A 27038-nucleotide genomic window follows, 5' to 3' on the forward strand; every position below is an offset into this window, starting at 1 on the left:
TCCTGCCCATCTTGTTGTTTGTATTGTCCATCTCTCATCAGTGTATCTTGATATATGTCCAGCCCACCGCCACTTTAGACTAAGAGCCTTTTTGAGTGCATCTATTATCTTTGTCTTCTGCCTTACTTTGTTGTTTCTTATTTTATATATTTTTCTAATGTTTAAAATACTCCTTTCCATTGCTCTTTGTGTTGTTATAATTTTCTGTTTCATTTTATTTGTAAAACTCCATGTTTGGCAGCCATGCAGCAGACAAGGCAAAAGGCAGCTATCAATCAGTCTTTTTGATATTAAAGCTGTATTTTCCTTTTAGGATTTCTTTTAATGACCAAAATTTTTTCCAGGTTATATCTACTCTTCTTTTAATTTCTTCTTCGACCTTAGCCGTAATACGCATAAAAGGTCCACGAGTTTTTATTTAGGGGATTGCAACTATTTGCAACCAAGTTTGCCTGCAAAGCTTACTACACAATAAAAGATTTTTTTAAATGATTATAATCATTATTTAGTTAATGCAAGGTTGCCATGTATGTGAGAGCTTCATTGACTAAGGGGCTGTTTCACCATCCATTGATTAGTGTTGACTGATGGTTAAATGTGATGCTGTCTCTATTTGTTTTGTTTGAATAGACGGAGACGGCATCACTTTTAACCGTCAGTTAACACTAATCAATGGATGGTGAAACAGCCCCTAAGTCTACAATTTGTATGCCTTGCGGCGCAACATAAAGCAACAACTCTTTTTTTAACACCCCATGTACTCAACACTGTAATTACCTGTGTTGAACAAATAAATGATTTTGTATTTGTATGTTATGAAGTGTGATGAAAAAATTTAGGCAACTCAGTGAGAATTGAGTTGTTGAACATTAATCAAATGCTCAGCGTAGCTCTGCTTGAAGACATGTGTGGTTACAGGTTCAGTTAGTTGTTGGTGATATCCAAAATAACATTGTAATGGTAATGGCAATTTCAATGCGGAAGAATTACCTATGAATCACTTGGTGCAAAGGCCATCTAGCAACATTTGATTGAACTGTCAATACTGTTAGCCTGATTAAAAAAATTGAACTAGTTAAATAGGAAGAAGAAACTAAAAAAACACACAAATACATGCCACATTATGAAAACTTTATTTTTATTCCAGTCCACTATATCTGCATACAAAATAAGTGCTTTCATCTTGTTTTGTACCTAAAAAAAAAATGCATAACATATAAGACCAATTCATGTTGAAATAAATAAAAAAAAATAAAGGTTAGTGAATAATAATAATCTTAACATTACTGTGTCAGTCAAACTTTTCAATACATAGATAGATACATACATATGGTATGCGTATTTGAACAACACGAAAGTCAAAATTATTGCAAAATGCTGTTTGGTTACAAATAAAGTTACCCAGGCCCACTACAGAATGTAGCACTACATTATTTCCATGTAAAAACTTTCTTTATTACAAACTTAGTTTTAATTAGGTTTAAACATAAAATGTGCAAAAATAAGTTGAGCATCACATAGAAACAATGATTGCACTACAGATTGAATGCTGCAGTGGGACTTGAGCTCCATAAAAGTGACGCTCACATGTTCGGTTGAGCAGGGCTCGCAGGCGGGGGTTGAGCTTCCAAGTTCTTAATAAGCTGTGCAAGCCAGTGCTTCGTTGAATTATCCTCCTGAAGGCATGCAGTGAAAGTTGCATCTCTCAATTGATCTGGAAGACATTGTCTTAGAGCTTCTCTCGCTCTCGGGTTGTCCGATAGACGAAGATAGCAACGAACTACATGTTTCAACAACCGCGCGGACGGATCCTTAGCCAGAGACAACACCATCTTTCCTAGTATCATGGCTACATGGGAAAATCTGTCATAAGTCTGACAAATGTAGCACAAACCACTGTCATCTAATAATATCTTTTGAAGTATGAACGTAGCAACAGTTTTCGAAAGTTCAGATCCATTTTCCATTATACGCAAGCAGAGTGGTATTATCTCTGTTGTCAGAAGAAATGTGATGACTTCCTGTTCATCTGTCTTGACCAATGCTCCAATCACACCGAGGCTAGTCAATCGTAGGTATTCGAAAGGTCGAGTTTTTGAAACGGTATGAAGAAATGGGTAAAGGAACAAAGGCACATGAGCTTGAAGAAATGCAGACCTTGTTTCTGGATGGGAAGCTACGCACTGCATTAAAGCTAAGGCGTTGCAAACACGATTGCTCTGATGTGCCGTGAGCGTTGGCGGGATCATGGCGACATATATGTTCGTGATTTCTTGCAGAAGCGCCGCTATGGTGCCAAAACTGTGCCATAGCATCGGCGCCAAGTCGGGGACTACTTCGCGTTTCTTGCTCAGTTCCAGCAGAGCATTTTCCCTAGTTTCGGGATTACACAGCTCGAGGATCCATGTGTAAATCTTCTCGCGGTCCACAGCCTGCATGTTGGCCGGGCTTTGCTGGGCGCTCATATTGTTATTCATTGCGGTTTAACGAAAAACAGTCGAAGTATTATATGGTTGGCGCTAGCTCGAAATTGACTAGTAAGCGTAAATCACAACTCATTGTCTAGTAACTACATAAACAAAATCAAATTTGTAAGTATTTCATATCACAAAATATCAAAAAATACTGGGACTTGGCAAATGTCAGTCAACGTAAAACGTAGAGTCGTTGACAAGACAAGCAAGACGACAGACATTTTGATTTTTTGTTCAAGCTCGTTCATTTTAATTTTTACTTTGTCTTACTTTCATCTTAACTAAAAACTAATAACTAATATTTCACTTAATTTTCCACAGTAAAAATCATGATTAATGCATTAAAATATGCAATGCAACTGAAATTTACAATATTCATATTTCTGAATTTTCGGACACATGGAAAATCGGAATAGTTTTATTCTGTAATAGGACATCACTATGCGCCGTTCCGTTTTCGTCTCGCCGAGAGTTGAACGAGAACAAATGTGAGTGCTAACTACCTACTTTTATTGCGAAACTTCCTTGTCCTGTACACTATACACTATCCTCTTTGTTTTCAATAACGATTTGATTACTAGCAGGATTAATTAATGGTTCCAAATGCTATGCCACCTAACATTTTGCACCAAATGGTCCCGGATCGAGCCTGTTCGAAAGAACGTATAATAAAAAAAAAATCAAATGTCACTAAACTAATGTCATTAGTGTCAATTCTGTGTGTGTGCATCGTATCGGTTTTCGTGGTTCGTGGATTTGTGGATTTCGGGATTTCTCTATGTTATGAAGTGAAAATCTTAAAAGAATTCTAATTAAGGATATATGATTTAAAAGTTTAGCAACAGATGACTACACGATGATTATTTTTCTTTAAAAGGCCATAAGGTTGAAGAAAACAGCAAGAACTCGGTGAAATAAATTGGTCATCATTTAAATTAGGTAACATATTTCCTCTTTTTCTCAGTGATTGGCATTTTTTTTGCATTATTTAAGCGTTTGTAGCTTAATATGACATAATATTAACAGTATCAGAGTGTATACGATATAGCTTGCAGAGAGTTCCCTAAGTTCTGACGCCATAGCTATTTCGAACGTTAATAAAATAAACAATCTAGTCTCGAGTAAACAAGGTTTATGAGATCATTTCGGCTGTACTAATTGTGTTGTTAGAGATGTACTGTTCAGCAGTGGGTAGAGGCCTCGCTTCCTGAAAGTACATGACTAATTCAGTGACAGGAAATTGTTTATACATGATAGGTGGGTCAAGTCAATAAATCAAGAGCTGTCAGAGCTGTTTAGCTGCTGGGAAACTGCTCACTTGGATGCTGCACTTTCGAGGCTCTTGTGTTAGATGACTATGTTATGTTTTTGTAAACATGATCTATGACTTAATCGAGATTGTCTTTAGTATTTATAATAATCGTCTTAATATTTAATTGTTGTCAACTGTGAAACTTTGTTAATGAGGAATAACAGATATGGTTGAATGTACCGATTATGTTACTAAAAAAAAAAAAAAAACATGATTAACCTTTGACTGACAACCTGGTTCTTACATAGCACTTACACTGATGTACTGTCTGAGAGAAGTAGATTTTAAAACTCGGTACTAAGAATGTAATTTACATGCTAGTTTTTTTTTAGCTTTTTTATTATACTTGTTTAAGATAATTAAATAAAATATTATAAAAATAAAACCAGGTGTATTTTGAAAATAATCTGTATTTATTAATTTGACCACAAATTCTATGAATTAAATTTTAGGAACTTAAATCAGTCGCAGTATTTCTTATAATAAGGCAAAACCTAACAAAAACACATAAAATGTCTTTAGTTCTTGAACCACATTTTCGCATTTTTACATTTTCGCTACAATTTTTAATTATTTTTTTTTTTTTAAGATGTGCTTATTCTAAAAGGGCATAACTCCAAAACTACCATACAATAGATCCATTACTTTTGTCTGGTCTATAAAAAAAAAGATCACATAAATCTGACATACACATTGTCAAAATTATGACAGCTCTTCTCTGTTAAAAAAGGCAAAGGAAACATATCTATTCTGTGGTAGTGTTGGCAAATTCAGATAATAAGTTTTTTTTTTGTATTTTTTAAATATGGAGAAATAAATTATAATAAATATTTTCCCATGTTCTTCATGTTCAGGAGGCAACAGGTGTTAAAAAAATGAAATCTTGTCAATTGATAATCTCGAAAATATTATTATGATTATTGAATAAGTGTAGCGACAAATTAAACTAGCTCATTCATTATTAACCCTGGCTTGGCTATTGCAAAGTCTAAAGAACTTAAGTCACAAAACTCTGCCATCAAGACAGAGCAACGATGAGGTGCGGTGAGGGGAGAGCGGCGTGGCCCCGCGGGCGCCCTGTCCATTCCGACGTTCAGTGCGCGATGGTACTGCCTGCGAAGGGTGTCGTAATTTGTCGTGAATAAAATTTAATAATTTTTCCGACACAGGAGTGGCGAGTTAATTAGAAATGCGTTGTACATGTGAAGTATACCGCTGTATGTCAGAATGTATGTTTGTTTGTATGTTAGAATGAGAATCAGCTATATTATTAAAAAATAAATAAACTGGAGATTTAATTTGCGTTTTTAACCCCTGTTATGTGTGTCTGTGTGTGTGTAATTGAAAGCAGGTTTTCTAGCGATGGTTCTTACACATGTTTTATCAAAATTGGTTCAGCCGTTTTTGAGATATAGAACTTTGAAGTGACAAAGTCGGGGGTTTTCAACTTTTTGTTGGTTAGGTTAGGTTATATTCACTCACTTCAACTTGTTGCGAAGAGGTTAAGAATATTAAATCGCAAAGGTAATATTTTAGTATAACTGACTAGATTTACTAGGCAGGCAGTAATGAATGCAGGTACATAATATACCCACATCAATTTATACATACCTTATTAGTCTGAGGAATGTACTTGCATATTTCTTTTTTGTGACAACCCTGATACATTTCCAGTGTCTAGCCGATTGTCGGCATTTCGCGCTTAGACAAAGAACTTTGTCCACTGTAAATTTTCTTACACTTTGGCTATTGCAGAATCATGGAGGTGTCCCATTCCTTGACACTGAACGAGACAGCGCTGCAGCAGCTACCGGATGACAAGAAACCTCATTTCATATTTGAGTGGCTCCGATTCCTTGACAAGGTCCTTGTGGCTGCTCATAAGGTAATACTTATCAATTAACCGAATTAACATTTTGATCCACATGTGGAATAGAACTACTCCTGTACCACACATATTTTTCATGAAGAAAACCAACCTTCCTCCACTTCCACATAAATCAACACATTTCTATAGACCCAATGAAACATTACACAATTTTGTAAACAAGTTCATCCTCAAAGAAAAGGGCCGTCCATAATATTATCAATATTGATCAGTTTTAGACCTCCACACACAAACACACCATCACCAAATCATCACCTCACATTAAAGGGGAGTTTAAAGATATAAGACTCTTCTCAAATCAAACCTTTGTGGAGGCTGAATAGTTAAATAAAAGATTTAGAAAGTTTTGCAGTTTTTTTTAATAATTTATTTTTTTCAGTCTGATATAAAAAGCTGCCAGCAGAAGCTAGTAGCGCAGCTGGTTAACCTCCTCCGCGAGAACCTCGGCTCGCCGGCCCGCCGGCTGCTAGCCCGATGCTTGGCAACTCTCTTCTCTGTCGGAGACACCTTCCTACTCTTCGATACTGTCAACAAGTGCAATGACATCATCAAAGTCAAGGATGACTCGCCATCTTACTTGCCGACACGACTGTAAGTAGACAAAGTATTTAAAGAAAGAAGACAAACATTTATTCATAACATTTAAAGTCAGGTCTTTTAACCCGGTGAGCGCCAGGCTCTAAAAATATATGTGGGCCGCTCAAGAATTTTCTTGACTCAATATTTTTTTGGGACCCAGGAATACAGGTGTGCACACAGGGCGGTCGACGGGTTAAAAAGGGAAAGACTGAAACAGAGACAAATTGCAGCCAACGCTGGTCTTCCATTGGAGCCATTGAAATTATTCATTGCCACTCAGCAGTGGTGAACATTGAAATTTACATAACTTATTCCATATTAATATGACTATCTTTATGTTATTATTTGTATAGAGCAGTAGTCCTAAAAATTCTATTTAGTCCGTTAGGAAACTGAATAGCGTACCAGGGTGGAACCATTGTGCTACTTACGTCATGTTGAAATCCCAAACATTTGTGCCATACTAGGAAATCATAGTGAAATTGATTATGAAAAGGTTCCACCTTGGTACGCGATTCAGTTTCCTCTACCGTACCACAACTCGCAAGGTATTTTTCGAACCATCTAAGAGGCTTTACAGAGTTTAAACGAGGGTAACTTTTTTTTATTAAATATTTTTTAGGGCTGCCATATGCTGTTTAGGAGGAATGTATGAGAAGCTCGGTAGAATGATGGGACGGTCGTACGAGGAGACTGTGACAACCCTAGTGAGATCGCTGAAGAGTGCCGAGTCCCAAACGCGACTGGAGATAATGAATACGCTTGAAAAGGTAAATATAATGCTGCAGCCCTGAATTTCGCAGTTTGTAATAAAAAGCGTAAGGCCATCCTTTATGGAGTTCCCCCACTATTGTTTATAGTTATTTAAATAAAAAGTATGGTTGAGTTGAAAAATTTCAAAAAAAGATAGGCACTTGTTAAAATGTTTTAGGAGAAATAATTATAAAAACATGAAATGTTCCCACATAATCTATACACATGAACATATTCTTGTGCCCTTAATAATTGGTTTGCGTATGCTAGAATATGTTTGAACACTTTACCGAGTGTATAAATATGCTTTTTAATACACACAATGCTACCTCCCTATTTTTGGTTTTAAATAATCATTTTTTCGATAGTCTATATAACATGTATAACTTTGCAATATGTGTTTAATATAATTGAACCTAAGTTGTAGTCAATGGCCGCAGTGAATTGCACTAATACTGTTTTTCCTGTGCGCAGTTCAATACAGCTGTTAGAATTAATTAAGATAATGCGTGAACGGCAAATGTGTCATGGACTCTGCCTGTTGTTGTTTCCGTTATCTTTTTCGCTGTTGAACAGCTTGGTACAGTCATAGTGAATAAGTACCTGGGCGATCGAGCTTTGCTCGGGCTAAAACTCGATAATAAGCGTTTTTCCAGAGATAAGACCAAGCTAGAACGATTTTTCATCCCCGAAAACCGCCACATACCAAATTTCATCGTAATCGTTGGAGCCGTTTTCGAGATTATACATGTATATACAGTGTGGAAAACTGAGTCGGGCCCTGAAGGGAAACTACCATAGATCCTTAAGTTGGCTCATTTTACTTAAAGGAGACATTCCTTTATTTTTAAAAAGAAACAAAACTGCATTCAAAGATTTTCCAAAACTCGCTTGCCTCGCCGGGGACTCGAACCAACTAAACTGAAAAAAAAAACACTTGCTATTTTATTATACTAATCAATAGGATTATTATCCAGGATAAAATTTCTCTAACAAACATTTGGTCTTACTCTCGTCTGTCGTACATGATATCCATGAAGAATACCTATTTTATTTAGTACACAAGTTTTTTAACGAACATTAATACCTAGTACTTACTGTTAATTTCGAACAATTTATCAGTTAAATAATTTAAGTGTAACATATCGAAAATACAAACTGAAATATAGATGCACCAGTTCAGTTTGTATTTATGGGTTTTACGGGATGACCGTAAAAGTAACAAAAATTTGGAGTTAAAATAAAAAATACAAAAAGATTCCAAAGGTAGTTTCCAGGGCTCGACTTATTTTTCCACACTGTATATGTGTATATACAAGAATTGCTCGTTTAAAGGTATTAGATAGATAGATGTATAATAGTGATGATGATGATGATAGTCATGATGATTGATGGTAATGATGGTGATGATGATGATAATGATGACATGAACCCATTTAAAAATACGAGTTAACTACACCCAACACTGCCGCTTGGCCCGCGCGCTGTTTGTGACGGGTTCCAAATTTTTAAAGGCACCCGTTATTGTCCAGTAAATAAATTTCATACTTACTTACTGGACAGTACGAGGTTACTTCCTGGTCACTAGCCCAGTGTCCAAGATACGTAAGTTTCTACGTTTTTGATCATGAGATAAAATTTAATACCATTTTTGAGAAAAATATTTTCCCCATACAGATCTGCGTAGGCATGGGCTTAGCTGCGCCGGCAGCGTTGCGCGAAGTGTCCCGCGCGGCACGTGCCGCGCTGCTCTCAGACCGGGCGCCGGCGGTGCGTGCCGCCGCGGCAAACGCGCTGCGGCACATGCTGCCGCTCATGAAGCTGACTGCCGCGGACCTGGACGCCATTGCCGCGGCGTGTCTGCGCGCGGCACAGCCCACTGATTACTTGCTGAGGTTAGTCAATATGAGATACAAGTTGTATGGATCTGCAAGAAAAATCGAACAAAGTTGTATTCGAGGGCGGGTCCAGAGGGGGTCACCAGGGTTATGACCCGTGGCCCCGGGCTGAGTCGAGGGTAACAGTAACAGTAAATATTTTTCCAAAATCATTGATTTTAATAAAATTAATATCTTTCTGGGACAAAAGAGAATTAATTTTGATATTTGGTTCATATTATTTTACAATAAATAAGTTACGTCTCTGGTAGAAATGCAGCCTAACAAATGTATTTAATTTCAGATGTGCCGTGTCGGAGTTGCTGGGCGCTTTGACAGCAGCCACGCAGGCTGGTGAAACTTCCAATTTGAACAGCAAGCTAAAAGTCGGGGCACAGGCTGGTAAGAAAAAAGTACATACAGACGAACATATTTTGAACCTCCTGCTTTTTTGAAGTCGTTAAAAAGAATAATTAACCGAAATATCAAAAAAAAATGACTAAGGCAAGAGAGCATCATCATCATCATCATCTCGGCCTGTATACGTTCCATTGCGGTTACAGGCCTCCTCTTAGAAAGGGAGGGCGTGGGGTAACGGGTCCAGTACAGATTGGGAACTTCACGCACAACTAGTCTTGTATGAATGTTTAAAAGCGCTTGCAATATTGCTTTTGCAACTTGCATAAGACGTTCTAGGATTAATTTAAAGCATATTTCATCAAAATCGCCCTTTTCTCAGTATATTTCTATAGTTGCCCTTTTCTTATCCAGTGCAACAAAGCAAGAAGGAAACGCCTAAGAATGTAGTGTCGCTCGACGAAGCGCTAAACCTGCTGATGGGTGCGTTCCTGAGAGGAGGCACTTCTTTCTTAAAGGGAGAAATCATCAAATCAGGCTCCGGAGTCAGCAGGGAGGTCCGAGTGTGTGTTACTCATGTGAGTGCAATTTATAAGTTCTTCAAAGTAAGGACCTGAGGCCGTATTGTCTAACACGCTGACGTTCTCCGTCTCTTTCTACCCTCGTCTTATGCCGTGTGACAGAAAGAAGTGGTGAAAACGATTGTGATTGCAAGTGTGTTAGACAATAAGGCCCCTGTGTTTTACAAGCTTTTCTTTAGCTTGCCTTGTTTATTTATTTATTTGTGTGGGTCAAATCTTGGAAGCTAAATTTGACCCACTTCCAGGGGTCCAATTGACTTGAAATTTGACATACTTATGTAAATTTGGTGACAATACAATAATCTGGTAGTGACATCTTGGTGGTCCTGCCAGGATAGTCTCCGCTGGAAGAAACTCCTCAATAGTTAATAGTTTTGACTTGAAATTTGGTACGGATAAGCAGTTTATATGACAATGTCTGTGTGTCTGTGACACCGTAGCTCTTAAACGGGTGAACCGATTTGAATGCGGTTTTTTTATTTGACAGCAGGGTTTCTAGCGATGCTAAAAACCATGAGATATGTTTGAAATGAAATCGGTTCAGCTGTTTTAAAGATATTGAACTTTTAGCAAGTTGCTACGCGGCGGTTAAGCCCAGGCCCTATACTGCGAAGTGCAAAATTCAAACTTCGTATTTATCACTACAAACTTGTTTGCTTTCATCATCATCATCTCAGCCGTAGGACGTCCACTGTTGGACATAGGCCTCTCCCATAGACCTCCAGTTGCTTCGGTTGGCAGCGGCTTGCATCCACCGTGAACCCGCTGCTTTAACCAGGTCACCCGTCCATCTCGTTGGTGGACGTCCTACGCTGCGCTCGCCGATCCGCAGCCTCCACTCGAGAACTTTTCGGCCCCAACGGCCATCTGTTCTCCGTGCTGTATGGTCTGCCCATTGCCACTTCATCGAGCTAATTGTTTGCTTTACGGCCTAGCAATGTAATGGAACTTGCACGATTTTTTCGCAGGTCTAAATCGGGCTTTACGTTTCGATGACACTTAAAGATGGTTGAATTCTTCGAATCTATTTTAGATAGAAACAAACTAAATATCTGCACTGACTGGAATGTACAGTTTGCCATCAGATATTTCGGAGCGGCCGAGGTGGTCAAAAATATATCGGCACATGCACTCTATTATTAAGGTGTTAGAGTTCAGGTCTCAGGTCAGATATATTTGATCACCTTGGCCGCTCCGAAATAACTGATGGCGACTGTACCGATGATGCTTCAAAAATTTACACGCTCGTATCTCTTTTCACTGTATTTACGTCATCCACTTATAGCTCCTTGTTTCATGGGATCCTTATGCGGCTAAAGATAGACATACATTTATAACTAAGACTTTCAAAGATCGAAATGATGGTGGCGTATCCTTCACAGCTTTCGATATTATAAGAGATGAGGTTATTTACCGTAAAATCGTACTTAATGACTACAAACTCTAGTCGTACGTCGGAGCTGACAAGTACATACTTTTTTCAGGCCTACGTGATATTTGTACAAAACATGGGGGGCGTTTGGTTGGAGCGTAACCTGACCACGTTTTTAACACACGTTTTGGATTTAGTTGCTAACCCTAAAGCTGCTAGCTCTCACGTCGATGCCGTTTATTCAAGGTAAAGTTATTCTTTGAATTAAATACCCCGAGACACTGACAATTATTAAAATATATATTATATATACACGGGTCATTTGAGCATATGTATATGTGTAGTCGAAGTATACTCGACATAGTTCGAGCTAACCTTGAAAATGAGCCGCTAATTGGTTCGAAACATTTCGGGCATACCTCAAGTATTAATACGTTAGTGGCCCGTGCTTTTCAGACTATATTTTCGTCAGAAAAACACTGTTTTATAATTTGATGATGCTGATGGCGATTTAATCAACTAGGTTTTTGTATTGAGAAACAGAAAACTTTATACAAATAGTTACATTTTTTTTTTTTTTAGGAAATGCATAAACTACATACTGCGCAACACGCTAGGCAAAATGCTGGGTGAAAAAGCGCAAGCGTCGGCGTGTCGTGAGATAATACAGATTGTTATAAAACAAATGAACAGCATTGATTTCAACCCGGAAAACGCCAAGGATTGCAATCAGGTACGTATGCTTAGTGAATCTGGCGTTACTTTGCGGATATTCCCGGGATAGGGATAAAATCTTGAAATAATAACCGCTGGGTTTAGAATCATTAAATTTGGTATATTGGTAGCTGGACATCTGGAATAACACGTAGGCTACTTTTTATCCCGAAATTCCCACGGGATAGGGATAAAATCTTGAAAAGTCTACAGCTGGGTTTAGAGTAATTAAATTTTGGACAGTTGTTCTTCAATGAAACACATTTTGGGAATTCCCAGGAGAATTTTGTAAAATCCCGGAATTTCAATTGTAACTACCTACCAGATCGAATAGTTTAAGCGTGCGAAGCCGCGGGTGAACTCTAGTCAACTACAAACAATTAATTTGGTCACCAGCGACCTTACGATAACTACGTCTATGCAACATTGTGTGTTCATGCAGCTCCTCCGCCTCCACGCTGTAAGAACTCACATACATCACACAAACCCAATTATTATCACCACCACACTACGCTGACGCGTTTCGAACTCAACCAGAGTTCATCATCATAGCAACAGTACCATTCACCATACTGCCAGATGTTAAAAATGTTAGTTATTGTAGGTCGCGCGTGAGTAAAGAAATTGTTTATTGTTCAATATGTACTAGCTTTTATACGTGGCTTCGCATGCGTGAATCGCTAGAAACCGATTGAATTGAAATTAGATACGGGATTTTACAAAATTTCCTTAGAAATTCAAAAAAATAGATCATTGTCTTCACTAATTAGTATGAAGAACGTCTTTGTAAAATTACATGTCTAGACTTGGAGATTAAAATTTAGGAATTTTACGTAAATCCCGTGGGAATATCGAGATAAAATGTAGGCTATGTTGTATAGGCTATGGCCAGGATCAAGCAAAAAGTTAGCGCAATAAAGACTGAGTTTGAGTTTGAAGTTTTTTTTAAAATAAACTCATTATTTTAGGAGACGTTATTCAGCCAGCATCTGCTCGTATGCGCATTGATGGAGGCCGGCGAGTTGACCCTACAGCTCGGGACTTCGGTGCAGAACCTCGTGTCTGATACCTCGCTCAATATGGTCGATGCCATATTTGCGGTAAGTCACAACAGGAGTAACAGCAAGAGGAAATGATGCTCTGCGCAGGGGGCGACACTAGCGCAAACCCATGACAACGTCAGTTCTCTTTATATTTCGTCGCCATGACAGATCATGACCAAAGAGTATTACTACCTATAGAAATCATGATATATTTATTAGTAACAAAATAACATGATATTTTACATCGATAGTAACGATAGAGCTATATTTCCAAAAAAATACTGAAATAATACGATATTATGGCATTTAAGATACTCAAAAAACTGTTTACGGTTTTGTGCTAGTGCTGCACTCTGAAGGCAGAAAATTTCAGTAATATTTCCTATTAGGACCGACGCTAGCTGACGCGGTGTGCACGGAGCGGGTGGATAGGCATCTATTGATAAATAAAATGAGCAGCGCTAACTGCACGGATTATAAGTGCACCGTACCCGCAGGCGTGCGCCCGCTCCGTGCACCCGCGCCAGTTACCGTAAGCCCTTATGGTCAAAAAGACATTTATTTTCCCTACTCTGTCGGAAACGAAGTTAACAGATGAATTATTGCAGCGATTGCGGTTAAAAATATGATTAAATTTAATTTGTGAATACCGTATTTTACTAAAATCCATAAAACACAAAAAAATTACTCAAAGACAAATGTATTTTTTTTTCTTCTTATCTCTACGTGAACTGATAACTTCGTTCGTGTAACTTTTAAAATGTACGACGATGTCCCTTATTCTCCCAGGTGTTGGAGCATCCTTGCGTGGCAGCGAGGCTCGCGGGCGCCTGGTGTGTCCGCTGCATATGTGTGGCGCTGCCTTCACAGATCACACCGCTTCTCGACAAGTGTGTGGACGCGCTAGACGCGCCGCGTTCGTCGCCTACGCCGCATCATATTTCCGGTAGGTTTTTTTTCCTAGCAGTGGCACGGAATTTAGACTGCTTTAAAAACCGACCAAGTTCTGAGCTGCTCCGCTCAAGAGCTGCACCTCCAAGTAGTACTTACATCAAACTAATCACGCCTTTAGACGTAATACGCAAAGAAAAGGTCCTTGGATTGGTCTGCTTTAAAAACCAACCAAGTTCTGAGCTGTTCGGCTCAGAGCTGCACGCCCCAGTAGTATAGTGGAGTGCAAAATACGGACTTATCTAACTCTTTAAAAATATGTACCACAGACTCTTATTCCGACGTAATAAGGCCTTGGTAACATATTTTTAAGTGGTATGAATAGATACATATTTTTGCACTTGACTATACTTGCATCAAACTCATTACGCTCTTAGGCGTAATACGCAAAGAAAAGGCCCTTGGGTTTTATTTACGAGATTGCAACCAATTTAACCTGCATTATACGACACTGCTGAGCATGTGAGATGAAAAAATAGAAGGAATAGTAAAATTTGTAATTGTAGGAAAAAACTAAGTGTGTTTTTGTTTTTCAGGTTATTCAGCAGCACTGGCCGCAATACTCGGCTCAGTGCGTCTCTCCCCACTGGGGGTGCCGCATGGCCGCGGTAAAGTGGCCTTCAACGCAGCCGAGCAGCTACTGCGGTCCGCTGGACAAAGCAGTCGGCTCACTGCGGCGCGGACCAACGCGGGCTGGCTTATCGTCGGCGCCATTTGTACGCTAGGTGAGCCGGCAATGTATTATGACTTAGTTATTTTAGGCGTTCTAGATGTGGTCTGTTGAAAGATACGTAACGAAAAATAAATATTCCTTATTTGAATTTGTGATATTTTATAATTAAACTTAACCTCAAAATGGGTCCATATCGGCTAGTATACTTAATAATAAAAATACGGTATGACCAGCGAAGATATTTTCGTATTTATATTCTTATTAAGATATTTTTTCTGAGTGAACATTATTTTAAGGGTAAATTTTTTGACGTTTGATTTGAGATACAAGATTTCTTCAAAATAGTTACTTTTTCGGCTATATAAGTATGATTGACCGATATTTAATTAGCATTTAATTTAATTTAATTTTAGTTTCTTAAAATTGGAGTGAATGAAAAAAAAAAATAACAGTATTTTTGCCGAAATTGAAGAGGTTTTTTTTTTCCCAGCGATAAAGCTCAACATTTTCAGCTATATTTCACGCCTTTAGTCTTGTTTGAGATGACTCATTTAGTTATGTAACCAATCACAAACGCGACACAAATGGAAAAAAAATACAAACGGACTTCACGATACTAGCACCATCTAGTGACAGGGTTGTCACGGAAACCCTCATTGTTCCATGATATTTATTGATTTATTGGTTGTAGGGGTCCCAGTGGTGCGTGGCTTGTTGCCAAGAATGCTGTTGCTATGGAGGAACAGTTTCCCGCGGTCGGCTAAAGAAATGGAATCAGAAAAGGCTAGAGGCGATGCGTTCACTTGGCAGGTACGTTCTTTTCCAGAAAATAATTAAAGGTTTTTCGAGATCGAGATGAATAAGTCAGGCGCGCGAGCGTGTATGCGTCTAGGACATGGAGTTTTACACGTCTGTTGTTTATGGCACGTAATTGAAGATCATGCTGTAATTTTTGGGTACTCCCATGAGAATTTTGTAATATTCCATTAACTGTCCAAATGCCAAATAACAATAAATAAAGTAAACAAACAAACAATAACTGGTTGCGTATATTGAATTGTTCAGGTGACCTTGGAAGGGCGTGCGGGCGCGCTGTCAGCCCTCCACAGTCTTCTGATCCACTGCCCGTCGCTGGTCAACAACGAAGATACGGCCAAACGGCTGACTCAGCCCATAGATGGCGCTATAGCTGTTCTTACCAAGTAAGGGCCTCTTGCACTGTCTAGGAAGAGCGCGCCTGGGCGCTCGTCTGCCCTCCAGTATGTTGATCCACTGCCCGTCGCTGGTCAACAACGAAGATACGGCCAAACGGCTGACACAGCCCATAGATGGCGCTATAGCTGTTCTTACCAAGTAAGGGCTCTTGCACTGTCTAGGAAGAGCGCGTGGGCGCGCTGTCTGCCCTCCAGTATGTTGATCCACTGCCCGTCGCTGGTCAACAACGAAGATACGGCCAAACGGCTGACACAGCCCATAGATGGCCCTATAGCTGTTCTTACCAAGTAAGGGCCTCTTGCACTGTCTAGGAAGAGCGCGCCTGGGCGCTCGTCTGCCCTCCAGTATGTTGATCCACTGCCCGTCGCTGATCAACAACGAAGATACGGCCAAACGGCTGACACAGCCCATAGATGGCGCTCTAGCTATTCCTACCAAGTTAGGGCCTCTTGCACGATCCGGGGTTAAAAAATTAAAGCGTTAACCCTGGGTGTTGGGTAAGTCTGGGGTGGGTTACTTTAATTTAACCCTGGGTTAGCAGTTAACTCTAGTCCGTGCAAGTCTAATGTAAGTTAACTTTGATGAAATTGGAATACATATCTTCTTTAGGATGCGTATATAAAATAGTCATTCGAATTCCGAAAAAAAACATATAAGAGGTGTAGTCAGAGGTGTTATCTTAAACCTCTTTATTATCTATCTTCGATTTTTAAATTTTGCGTTGTTTTCAGCGTCGGCGGAGTAGTCCGCAACTACGGTGGCTCGCTGAAGGCGCCGGCGGCGCTGCTGCGGTTGCGGCTGTACCAAGCATGCGCGGCGCTGGGCCCGGGCGCGCAGCCCGCGGCGCCGCTGCTGCGGCTGCTGGCTAGCGAGCTGGCTGGCGTGGCCGACCCGGGCTGCGCCAACCTGGCCACCGGTCAGTACTGCCCCTGACGCTGCCCCTCGCGCTGCCGGAAATAATACAAATACTGCTACAGCAGAATCAACTCGAGTGTGTGTTTACATACCCAATTCTGCTCGCACCATCACCCCAGTGCGATTTGTTTGCGATAGATATAGCGAGAATGTTGACTGAACTTTACACATTTTAGGAATCCCCTGTATATACAACTTGCACACAATGACGAGTAACATTACTTTCGTTCAATTCATTTGTACCAGGTCTTGTAAATCGACCTATATTGAAGTGTCGCGTCTGCGCAAAGCTTGCGCTGCGTTGTCAGTACTGTCAAATGTTGCTCATCCCTTGTAATAATTCCAAACATATTCAAATGTTCACAGGTATGCTGAGAAGCGCTATGCATCCGCGCGACACTATCTTGCTCGGCGATGAGGGATGGATCTACGACACTGACCACGCTCAAATAGAAGAACAGGTAACATTTTTACACTGAAGATGACATTGCTATGTCATTGTATGTTTATGCGGAACCCTGCCGTATTCGTTCATAAGCCTGTTATTTCACCAGCGTTGTTTGTTTCCGTTTATGTTTGTACAGTCGACTACAAATATATCGATATGGCCAAAGTTACTAAAATATAGATATACGACCTTAATGTTAAGTTAATAAGGTTGTGTATACATATTTTTGTAACGTTGGCCTTATCAATAATTTGTATTTGACTGTATCATGTTGTTTGAACAATAAAAGGTACATAGTAAGTGAACAATTGTTTCCACTGTTGCTATTTCATTTCCTCGCAAAGTGAAAAGCAGAGTGTAAAACTCGAGCATTAAACCCATTTTCCCCTCGACGTGTCGATCCACACTCGCCGTACCGGCTCGGGTGGCTATGAACGTTTTGGGTAAAATGACCCGTTTTATGCTTTTGTTGTACAATCTAGTATTGTTTGGGTTGACACTGTGTTCTGTTTGTCAGCTGATATCTCCGCTAAGCGCGAGCGGGTCGGGCGCGCTGGAGCACGACCCGTGCTGCCTGTACCGCGGGTCGGCGGGCGCGCAGCCGCTCGGCGTCGCCGTCATCGACGCGTGCGCCGCTCTCTTCCCGCACGCCTTCGCCCGCGCCGCCAACAAACACAGGTGATGTGTGTCAATCGAAATTCGAAAATTATTTAAAAACAAAACTTTGTGATAAAAGCTGAGTTTAGTGGTTTCTAATGCCACTTGTTTTTCAATATTTTTAAAACAAAATATACAGTACTTATGTACTCAGCGAGCTTTAACCTCCTGGATGCCCCGTACGCACTAGAGGACGTAAAAAAAATTTGAACTTTACTTGATTGACGTTCGGATCAAATTATGTAAATAGAAATTTTACGTCGGACCTCAGGAGGCTAAGGCTGCGTTTCCACCAGAGATGTGAGGAATATATTTGTCATGAACCAATAGAAACAATTCATCCTCGCACATATCTAGTGGAAATTCAACCTAAAATACCCCCACTCGATGGAGTCGGTAATTATTTTTTTTGCGTTCCTCTTAACTGTTTTATCTACTTTGTGCTCTTAACTGTTCGGGCACCTTAAAAAAAATAATAAGTATTTTTATAGCTTGGGGTCAACAACATGCTTATACCGTGGAAATGGGGATGTTGACACCATTAAAAAATAATTCGAAGACACGACTCCAGTAAAAAAACGCTTTATTTTAGCCCTGAAAACCAGATTAATTTTCGATTAACTGCAAAATTAGATTTTTCGTTGCTTTAAAACAAATAAATAGTTAATTGATTGAGTTGACGAACAAGTCCATTCAAACTCTATGGGAGAATTGTGTTTTGACAGCTCACAAAAAGTACGTCAGTTGATTGGTGTAGTCAACATCCCTATTTGAATTTTTTTTTGTTATACGCATTATCAGTTCCCGTAAAAATGTCCAAGTGAAAGCCGGCTACTAATGAAATAACCTTCCAGGCAGCAAATGCTAGAGCACTTCACGGAATGCATCAAGATGTCGAAAGGCGCCCGCCAAGAGGCGATACAAGTAAACGTATACACCGCCCTGTTGCTGGCGCTGCGGACCTTGGCGGAGCAGAAGAGCTCGCTGGGACAGGATGCGGTCAAGACTGCCGCTACTGAACTTATTTTCGTAAGTTACGTTTTGTACAGTCACGAGCGTTAATTTGGGACCCACTTAAGGTCGAATATCAGTCGTTTTGTATGACAATACAAGGGATTTTTTGGCGAAATGGGTCCCAAGTCGACGCTCCTGACGGTACATATTTTAGTTTTGATCAATGGACATATTTTTTGTAAGCTGTAAAAATGTGATCCCCATAGATTTTGTGCAATAGAGAGCTGTGACGCAATTTTTTGCCAAGTCAATTGACTAACTATTTATTTATTTCTACTAAAGAGTTAGTGAATTACCTGTCTTAGAAAATGACAGCTAAAGTAACTAGATTGTAGTTTAACCTGTTCCAGTGTGATTTTGGTATGGTGGGTGGCTCAAAATCCTGGGACAAAAAAAAGACACTTTATCTTATCACTTATATCCTCTTTATCAACTAGCCTTTCACAAATATCCTCATCAAAGCATCTAACATGCTTTGTTAGGCACAGGCATAAGCTGAGTCGCTTTCCCTTTTAATAGTTTGTACTTTTTAATAGCTTGACTGTATTATGTGATGCATAACTTGTAAACAAACTATTGAATAAATAAATAAAGAAGAAAAAGAAAGAAAATAATTTATTTATAACAGCAGTGACACATTACACAGGGTAGAAAAAATAATAATTATAAGTGTTGCCGCTATATAAAAGGCCCCGGCCCAGCATATCGCTGGTTGAAAACTGGTCTTCCGCCGGTCCACAGAAGAGTGGAATTACGGAAAGTCACCCAAAAAAACTGAAAAATAGTCACGAGACTAAAATATTAGTTAGCTGTATAGCCCACGTTATCATGGCCACAGTACATGTAAATGAAAGATAAGAATAAAAAAATACATTGACATAATATGATAATTAAGGTGAGTCAGGGTAACGCGTCGCAGGTTTTAAACCATAATTAATGGTTTTAATCGTAAGCACTAATAATGACATCTTACAACCGCGCACCTAAGACCTGACCTAAGACCTGTAAGCTGTCGTTAGTAGTGCAATATCAAAACTTTCCGATATTTTAATGGTAGGCACGCTTACCCCCTGCGGCGTGCTTGCCCCGACTCACCTCGTGACATCCAAAACTTTATTTTATGTCATCACTAAACATTGTCTGCAGTCGGGTCTGTCATCACCAAGCGTAGCGGTCCGCGCGGCGGCGGCGTCATGCGCGGGGCGTCTCTGCGGCTGCGTGTCTGAAGCCGAGAGCCAAGCCGTCAGCGAGCGAGCGCTAGCGTTGACGCGGGCGCCGGCGCGGTGCGCGCGCGCCGCCGCCGCCGCCGCCGTGGCCGCCGTCACGCGCGCGCGGGGCGCCAGCGCGGCCGCTGCGTTGCCGGCGCTAAGGGCTATGGCGCAGGACGCTGCTGGGCAGGAGGCGCAGGTCAGTGACTGTACGGGCTGCTATTGCTCATACACCGGGTAGAAATGTTGGTTGCTTCACTGTAGAGTCACTTTGTTATAAGAACTCACTGATAATCCCGAATAATAACTTTTATTGATAGTAAAGCGAGCACACATTCCGTGCATGAATGTTAAACGTGAACTGACGTGTAATTAACTAATTTACGCAATCAAAGTAAAGTGTGCTGAGCGCGCAATACGTCAATGTAGACCGTACAGTGACCTTTGTCATACCTGGCTGAAAAAAATTTTGATATCCCAAATATTACACTATTTTTAACACAAAGCTAGCCGTCATTCGAGCAGCGTTATTCTCGTATACATGTACGGTACGCCCTTATGTTTCTGAGTCCTTGCGATCAAACCTTTATACAACAATGGCATAATTGCAATTTTTTTCCAATAATTACTTAATGATATAAAATGGTCAAAAACCGACCAAAAAGAAGTATTTCGCATTTATGTTGAAATGGTAAAAATTTGCATTCACGTCGTGTATTGTATTAGAGGTAAATTTAAAAAGCGAAAAGGTAAATTTAAAAAGTTTAAAAACTTCCACATGAATTAAGGCGCACTTTCTCGCCTTTAGTGGCAACACAGTAGAGCTATAAAATTGCCTCCATTGTCCACAGGTGTGGTCCCTCCACGCGCTTTCAGTCCTCGCGGACGCATCGGGTCCCATGTTCCGCAGCCACGTGGACTCGACGCTGAACGTGGCGTTGAAACTGCTGTTCACGGCGCCACCGTTCCAGGAAGACTTGCATCGGGCTGTGGGAAGGCTGCTGTCCGCACTTATCACCGTTGTAGGACCGGAGTTACAGGGTAAGCAGCGATGAATACTGAAGCCGTATATTTTAAGGCACTGCAATTGCATTCACCATCTTTTTCTACCCTCGTCTTACGCCATTTGACTGAAAGAAGTCGTGAAAATGATCGTGATTGCAAGTGCATTAGACGAGAAGGCCTCTGGTCTTACTTCAATGTACTACTAGTCTAATTGGGTAGTTTGCTAAATGTATTTATTGTTAGCCATACTTTGCCAATTAATTGTTCCATGCGTGGCAAATTTGAAGTCAGTCAGACTTGACCTAAACATGAACATTGAAAATTGAATAAAAGTTTGTAAAATGACTTTTCCTTTTCTTTTGTTTGGCAGATATCACTTCAGGGATAAGTACGCCTTTGTACTTTTCTGTTTGTAATCTATCTGTATTTCCTTTTAGTACAATAAAGAGTTTTACTACTGCTACTACTACTACCACCTTTTAATTAATGAACTAGCCTGTTACCCGCGACTCCGTCTGCGTAGTATTCGTTTATCGCTATCTCGCGGGAACTATGCATTTTTAAGGACATACCGATTTAGACGAAATTCGTTATACAGATTGAGGTAAACTATCGCATACCGAATTTCATATAAATCCATATGTTTACACGTGAAGAGGTAACAAACAAACCGACTTGCAAACATTCGCATTTGTAATATTAGTGTGATATCGTGACAACTGTTTTTCGTTCGTTCCAGGCAGCGCCGGCTCAACAGTGGGCCGTTTTCTGTGCGCGTGCGCAGCGCTGAGCGAGTGCGGCGGCGGCGCGCGCGCGGAAGGCATCGGCTGCATGCAACAGTTGCAGATGTTCTCGCCGCGGCACGTCAGCGCGCATGCGTTGGTGCCTGCGCTATGTGTCAGTAATTCAATTTATTTTATTTATTGGTTTGCCAACAGATATAACACTATTAAAATAGCAGAAAGTCGATGTGTTAGTAACATAAACAGAGTGTTAATCCAATAACAGGCAAACACAACCTGGATAGTATTATTGGTGTGTTATTGGTAGTTTGTTTAGTATTTTATTGGATTTGTTTGGTGTTGGTTGGTATATTGTATTGTGTCTCGCTTTTTTTGTTGCTGAAAAAAGAAATAGATACATTAAGGGTTTATTCGCCGTAGTTCCTTTGAATGTTCCTTCAAAGGAACTGTTGCGTTTTTATTTTCGCACTTGTTCGTTCACAAGAGATGAAGAAAGAACTGCGTTTATTTTCTCCGTCAAATTTCGGGAGTGAGGGCAGGTGACGTTAAAAAGTTACGCACGGGGTACGTCACACCGAACTTCAACTGGCTATCTCTTCCTATTTTTTTGTTTATTTCACAGAAGAAAAAACACATGGCCAATGTTTTCTGACAACTTAACTGACAAATTTGTTTTTATTTTAGGTCTAGTGACCCATTTCTTGTGTATTTTCAACTCCTTACTTTTTCAGCGCGACTTGTCAAGTCCTGAGCTGGCTGTGCGGCGCGCGGCCCTATGCTGCTTGCGCCAGCTGTCGCAGAAGGAGGCGGCAGAGGTTTGCCGGTACGCCATGCTTGCTAAAGACCATGTGCCCGCAAGACCGTATTGTGGTAAGTAGTTTGGTATATATTTTTTATCTTATAAAAACAAACTGACCAGCGATTAACCTTTTGTTCAGTGTAGATAAGGCCGAAGAACCCCACTGGCCCAGTAAGGCCCACTGGTCCAGTAAAAATGCGTCAGTATCACGTTAAGTATCTCATGTGAGACTTAATTAACTGCTTAAGTACTTGGCCTTTTTAATAGCTTTTAATTATTGTCAGTATTCAGTATTCAGTATTTATTTATTGCAACACCTTTTACAAAAAATTATAAAAAATTATGTCACTTCGTATGCTGCAATAATAGAATACTGTAAGCGAAGAAATCTTGTCGAAAGTTATATTTTGAATGTAAAACTTTTTTATTTATTATTTAGCCATTGTTTATGTCCTAAAAAAAAACTTATTAAAGTATAAATCTGCATAATGTCCAACTTGATACTGATAAAAGATTGTGAAAATCAAAAATCTTAGAATTTAATCTAACAAACTTTCATTTTATTCTGTAGACTGCTATCTTTATGATGCTGTCCAACACGTTAACGGATGGACCATCTCTAGTCATCGTATTTGGATAAAGACAGATGACAGTTACGCCTCTCCAGGTTCAAATGTTCTCATAAAAATATAGTGGCACAGAACACACAAAACCAGGTTTGGGTCCCCACTTAAGATCGAATATCTGTCATTTTGTATCGCAATTCAAAGGATTTTTTCACGAAATGGGTCCCAAATTAACGCTCGTGACCGTACTATCCGTCATAGAACTAACCATATTATTGTAAACTTACACGTGGATTGCTTCATTCCGTTTCGCAGGTGTGGTGATAACAGATACAGGTCTGCCAGGCGCTTTGTTCGCCTTTTTGGACGTAGAGCGTGACGAGACGGCGTTGTCCCACGCGCGTGACACGCTGACGTGCTGTCTGTTAGCGGCGGCCGCGGCGCGCTCTGTGCGCTACTGGCTCGCGCTGGCCAAACGCGTGCTCACCGTCAGACTGGGTCAGTACGAGCTGTGTCATGTAGCACCAATAGGTCGCTGGACGGGGAGCGTGACGGGACGGCGTTGTCCCACGCGCGTGACACGCTGACGTGCTGTCTGTTAGCGGCGGCCGCGGCGCGCTCTGTGCGCTACTGGCTCGCGCTGGCCAAACGCGTGCTCACCGTCAGGCTGGGTCAGTACGAGCTGTGTATTGTAGCACCAATAGGTCGCTGGACGGGGAGCGTGACGGGACGGCGTTGTCCCACGCGCGTGACACGCTGACGTGCTGTCTGTTAGCGGCGGCCGCGGCGCGCTCTGTGCGCTACTGGCTCGCGCTGGCCAAACGCGTGCTCACCGTCAGACTGGGTCAGTACGAGTTGTGTCATGTAGCACCAATAGGTCGCTGGACGGGGAGCGTGACGGGACGGCGTTGTCCCACGCGCGTGACACGCTGACGTGCTGTCTGTTAGCGGCGGCCGCGGCGCGCTCTGTGCGCTACTGGCTCGCGCTGGCCAAACGCGTGCTCACCGTCAGACTGGGTCAGTACGAGTTGTGTCATGTAGCACCAATAGGTCGCTGGACGGGGAGCGTGACGGGACGGCGTTGTTCCACACGCGTGACACGCTGACGTGCTGTCTGTTAGCGGCGGCCGCGGCGCGCTCTGTGCGCTACTGGCTCGCGCTGGCCAAACGCGTGCTCACCGTCAGACTGGGTCAGTACGAGCTGTGTCTAGCACAGGGCTTCTTGAAAGGCGAAATATCGCTAGATGGCGTTAGTATCGTGAGGTCCGTTTAATGTGGTTCTGAATCACAAACGTGGCACATACTAGCGCCAACTAGCCTGACACATAAACACTCATTGCGCGAGTCATATTGAAGTGTAACATCTGACAATTCATTTGCAGAGGACAGCAACAATCCCGACATTGATTTCGACGGCGAAGGCGACGACGACCAAGCAGAGTTTCACGCGGACACCAACGAGTCGACGCATCCCGCCGTACAGTCCCGATGGCCTACTCGGGTAAGTACGCGGCCAACCGAACAGTAAACGAGACGCCAACACTGACATCGAGATGTTTCTTACAGCGTATTAGTATACGTGGAGCCGCTATTCAAGTGAATAATAGTTATTTATGTGGCTGGTGCATAATGAGAGGCATTAAAGTACGAGTGTGGTTTTATGAAACGAACCGAAGGCGAGTTTCATAATAAGATCACACGAGTGTTTTAATGCCTAATTATGTATAGCCGCATACATAACTTTATCTACATGCATATCATAATTTTTCTATAATATGTTCAGATATGGCCTGTATTTTGACTTTGACTTTGACTTTGATTTTGACTTTGACTTTGACTTTGACTTGACTTTGACTTTGACTGAATAATAATTATTATCTACATGCATGTCATAAGTTTTCTACAATATGTACAGATATGCATTGTTAAAAAAAGTATTACCGATACTTTAATGTGAACATTAAGATGCACCCGCAGATACCAGGTTTCTTAATAAAGGCCATTTGATAGTCGTTTCTGAACATATAATAGGGAAGTTATGATATGCATGTAGATAAATATTATTTTGTATTTGTAACTTGTTCGACTCGTAAAAAATATAAATGTATTTGGCCTAAAATGGTGGTTTTCTTAAATCTCGGTCTTAAATTCAGCTTTTCCTATCTCATATTAACAGACATCCTTTTAAATTAAAATTTAAATAACAACATGCTGTTGTATTTTGTTGAGCGAAACTTACAGTACAGAGATGAATAAGGGATCCATTCTAAGCTAAAAATTACTTTTGTAGCATCTTCCTTACTAATTTAACACCGAAACTGTTCTGATTCATTTTACTTTCATCAGGTATTTGCAATGGAGTGTATTCAGAAAATAATGGGTGCGTGCGAAGCGACGGGCGACCCGGCTCATTTCGACCTCGTGAAGGCCAAGGAAAAACAGGAAACCGATCCTGACAGTAAGTTGTGAATGACTGTTAATTAGAAAATAACGTTTAAAATGATAACATTAACCTGTCCTCTCCCAGAGGCACAAATTTGTGCCCAAAATCCTTCGATCTTGTTATCCTGGGAGATGACAGATTAATCATACGTGTATTTAAAACTGGAATTTCGCCTTTTTCCTGTTGCCACAGCTATTTAGCTATTTGGTTCCACCCAGCGCACCTCATTTTGTTAGAATATGGATGGTTGAAGTAAATTCTGTAAAATAATTCAAACTTTGTTTATTGGTAGGTTAAGCTATACTATTTTAGCTTTTTCAAATACATTACCGGCTATAGATTTTATTTTTGATGCTCATCGTTTGGCTACATGTGTGTTTATCGATTCAACGTGACAAATATACAGTTCAGTAAATATGAGCATCCGCATCGCTATACTTCGTTTTTTTTTAGCATTAGAATGTTGACGAGTCTTTCTATTGAAAAACGTTAAAAAAAAACAGTAACTATTACTTATGATACCAAAAGCGATCATATGTCCTTGCTAATTGTTACATATTTGCTGTGACTTATTTTTCAAAAGTGTTTTTCAACAAAAAGACACATCAAGATCGCTTACCTTCTTTCTAATGCTAAAAAAAGAAGTATAGTACAAGTGATTTATGGCACCGTCTGCCTCGAGTATTTGTGAACAGTATATCTTCGTAGGTGACTACCTGTCCTTCCACCTGTCGGAGCTGGTCCGGATGGCGTTCGTGGGCGCGACGGCGGAGGCGGACGCTCTGCGGCTGCGCGGGCTCGGCACGCTGCAGCGGATCGTGGTCGCGTTCGCGCGCGCGCCCGAGCCAGACTTCCCGGGGCATCTGCTGCTGGAACAATACCAGGCTCAGGTATTGTCACCATTCTTACTTACTAGGATTTACCCGCGGCTTTGCACGCGTACAGGTCGATACACAAAAGCTGGAACGAATGGAACACAAACGAAAATGGTCCTTTCCAAAAAAAAATCGTAAGTGACATTCATCGTCATCATCATCATGTCAGCCGAAAGACGTCCACTGCTGGACATAGGCCTCCCCCAAGGCTCTCCACTCAGACCGGTCTTGAGCTTTCCGCATCCACCGCGATCCCGCGATCTTAACCAGGTCGTCGCTCCATCTTGTTGGCGGCCTACCGACAGCTCGTCTACCGGTCCTCGGACGCCATTCGAGAACCTTCTGACCTCATCGGCCATCAGTCCTGCGAGCGACGTGCCCCGCCCACTACCAATCAGTTTCGCAATTCTTCGGGTTATGTCGGTAACCTTAGCTCTACTGCGGATATCATCATTTCTGATTCTATCCCGCAGAGGAACCCCGAGCATAGCCCACTCCATAGCCCTCTGGGTGACTTTGAGCTTCCTCATGAGGCCCATCGTGACATTACATTCGTTCAATCCATTCGTGTCAAGT

General features: G+C 41.0%; 2 protein-coding genes across 2 annotated transcripts in view; one reads left to right on the forward strand and one right to left on the reverse strand.

Annotated features, from left to right (window-relative positions):
• Positions 1–1110: 1110 nt before the first annotated feature.
• On the reverse strand, positions 1111–2694 carry Rcd-1 (Required for cell differentiation 1). The gene is made up of 2 exons (XM_074103128.1): positions 1588–2694; positions 1111–1194 (listed from the first exon to the last, which is right to left on the reverse strand). The coding sequence occupies exons 1-2, from the start codon at positions 2475–2477 to the stop codon at positions 1179–1181; spliced, it is 906 nt and encodes a 301-aa protein (XP_073959229.1). The 5' UTR covers positions 2478–2694; the 3' UTR covers positions 1111–1178.
• A 248-nt stretch (positions 2695–2942) lies between these two features.
• Positions 2943–27038, forward strand: part of LOC141439018 (HEAT repeat-containing protein 5B) — a 48119-nt gene continuing 24023 nt past the window's right edge. The window contains exons 1-26 of the mRNA XM_074103129.1: positions 2943–2962; positions 5542–5671; positions 6054–6265; positions 6876–7023; positions 8684–8901; positions 9188–9285; positions 9655–9818; positions 11306–11439; positions 11776–11926; positions 12876–13007; positions 13740–13896; positions 14438–14626; positions 15266–15384; positions 15640–15776; positions 16521–16705; positions 17071–17165; positions 17670–17830; positions 18664–18838; positions 19970–20230; positions 20883–21072; positions 21776–21933; positions 22511–22649; positions 23460–23642; positions 24527–24645; positions 25491–25602; positions 26296–26477. Coding sequence (XP_073959230.1) covers positions 5546–5671; positions 6054–6265; positions 6876–7023; positions 8684–8901; positions 9188–9285; positions 9655–9818; positions 11306–11439; positions 11776–11926; positions 12876–13007; positions 13740–13896; positions 14438–14626; positions 15266–15384; positions 15640–15776; positions 16521–16705; positions 17071–17165; positions 17670–17830; positions 18664–18838; positions 19970–20230; positions 20883–21072; positions 21776–21933; positions 22511–22649; positions 23460–23642; positions 24527–24645; positions 25491–25602; positions 26296–26477 — 3945 coding nt within the window. The 5' untranslated portion in view covers positions 2943–2962; positions 5542–5545. The remainder of the gene's footprint in view (positions 2963–5541; positions 5672–6053; positions 6266–6875; positions 7024–8683; positions 8902–9187; positions 9286–9654; positions 9819–11305; positions 11440–11775; positions 11927–12875; positions 13008–13739; positions 13897–14437; positions 14627–15265; positions 15385–15639; positions 15777–16520; positions 16706–17070; positions 17166–17669; positions 17831–18663; positions 18839–19969; positions 20231–20882; positions 21073–21775; positions 21934–22510; positions 22650–23459; positions 23643–24526; positions 24646–25490; positions 25603–26295; positions 26478–27038) is intronic.

The sequence above is a fragment of the Choristoneura fumiferana genome, chromosome 20 (genome assembly GCF_025370935.1).
Source record: "Choristoneura fumiferana chromosome 20, NRCan_CFum_1, whole genome shotgun sequence".
NCBI classification, from domain to species: domain Eukaryota; kingdom Metazoa; phylum Arthropoda; class Insecta; order Lepidoptera; family Tortricidae; genus Choristoneura; species Choristoneura fumiferana.

What these genes read in the sequence shown, in the direction of transcription:
- Rcd-1 (XM_074103128.1), bottom strand. Translation starts at nt 2,477, where the DNA reads ATGAATAACAATATGAGCGCCCAGCAAAGCCCGGCCAACATGCAGGCT.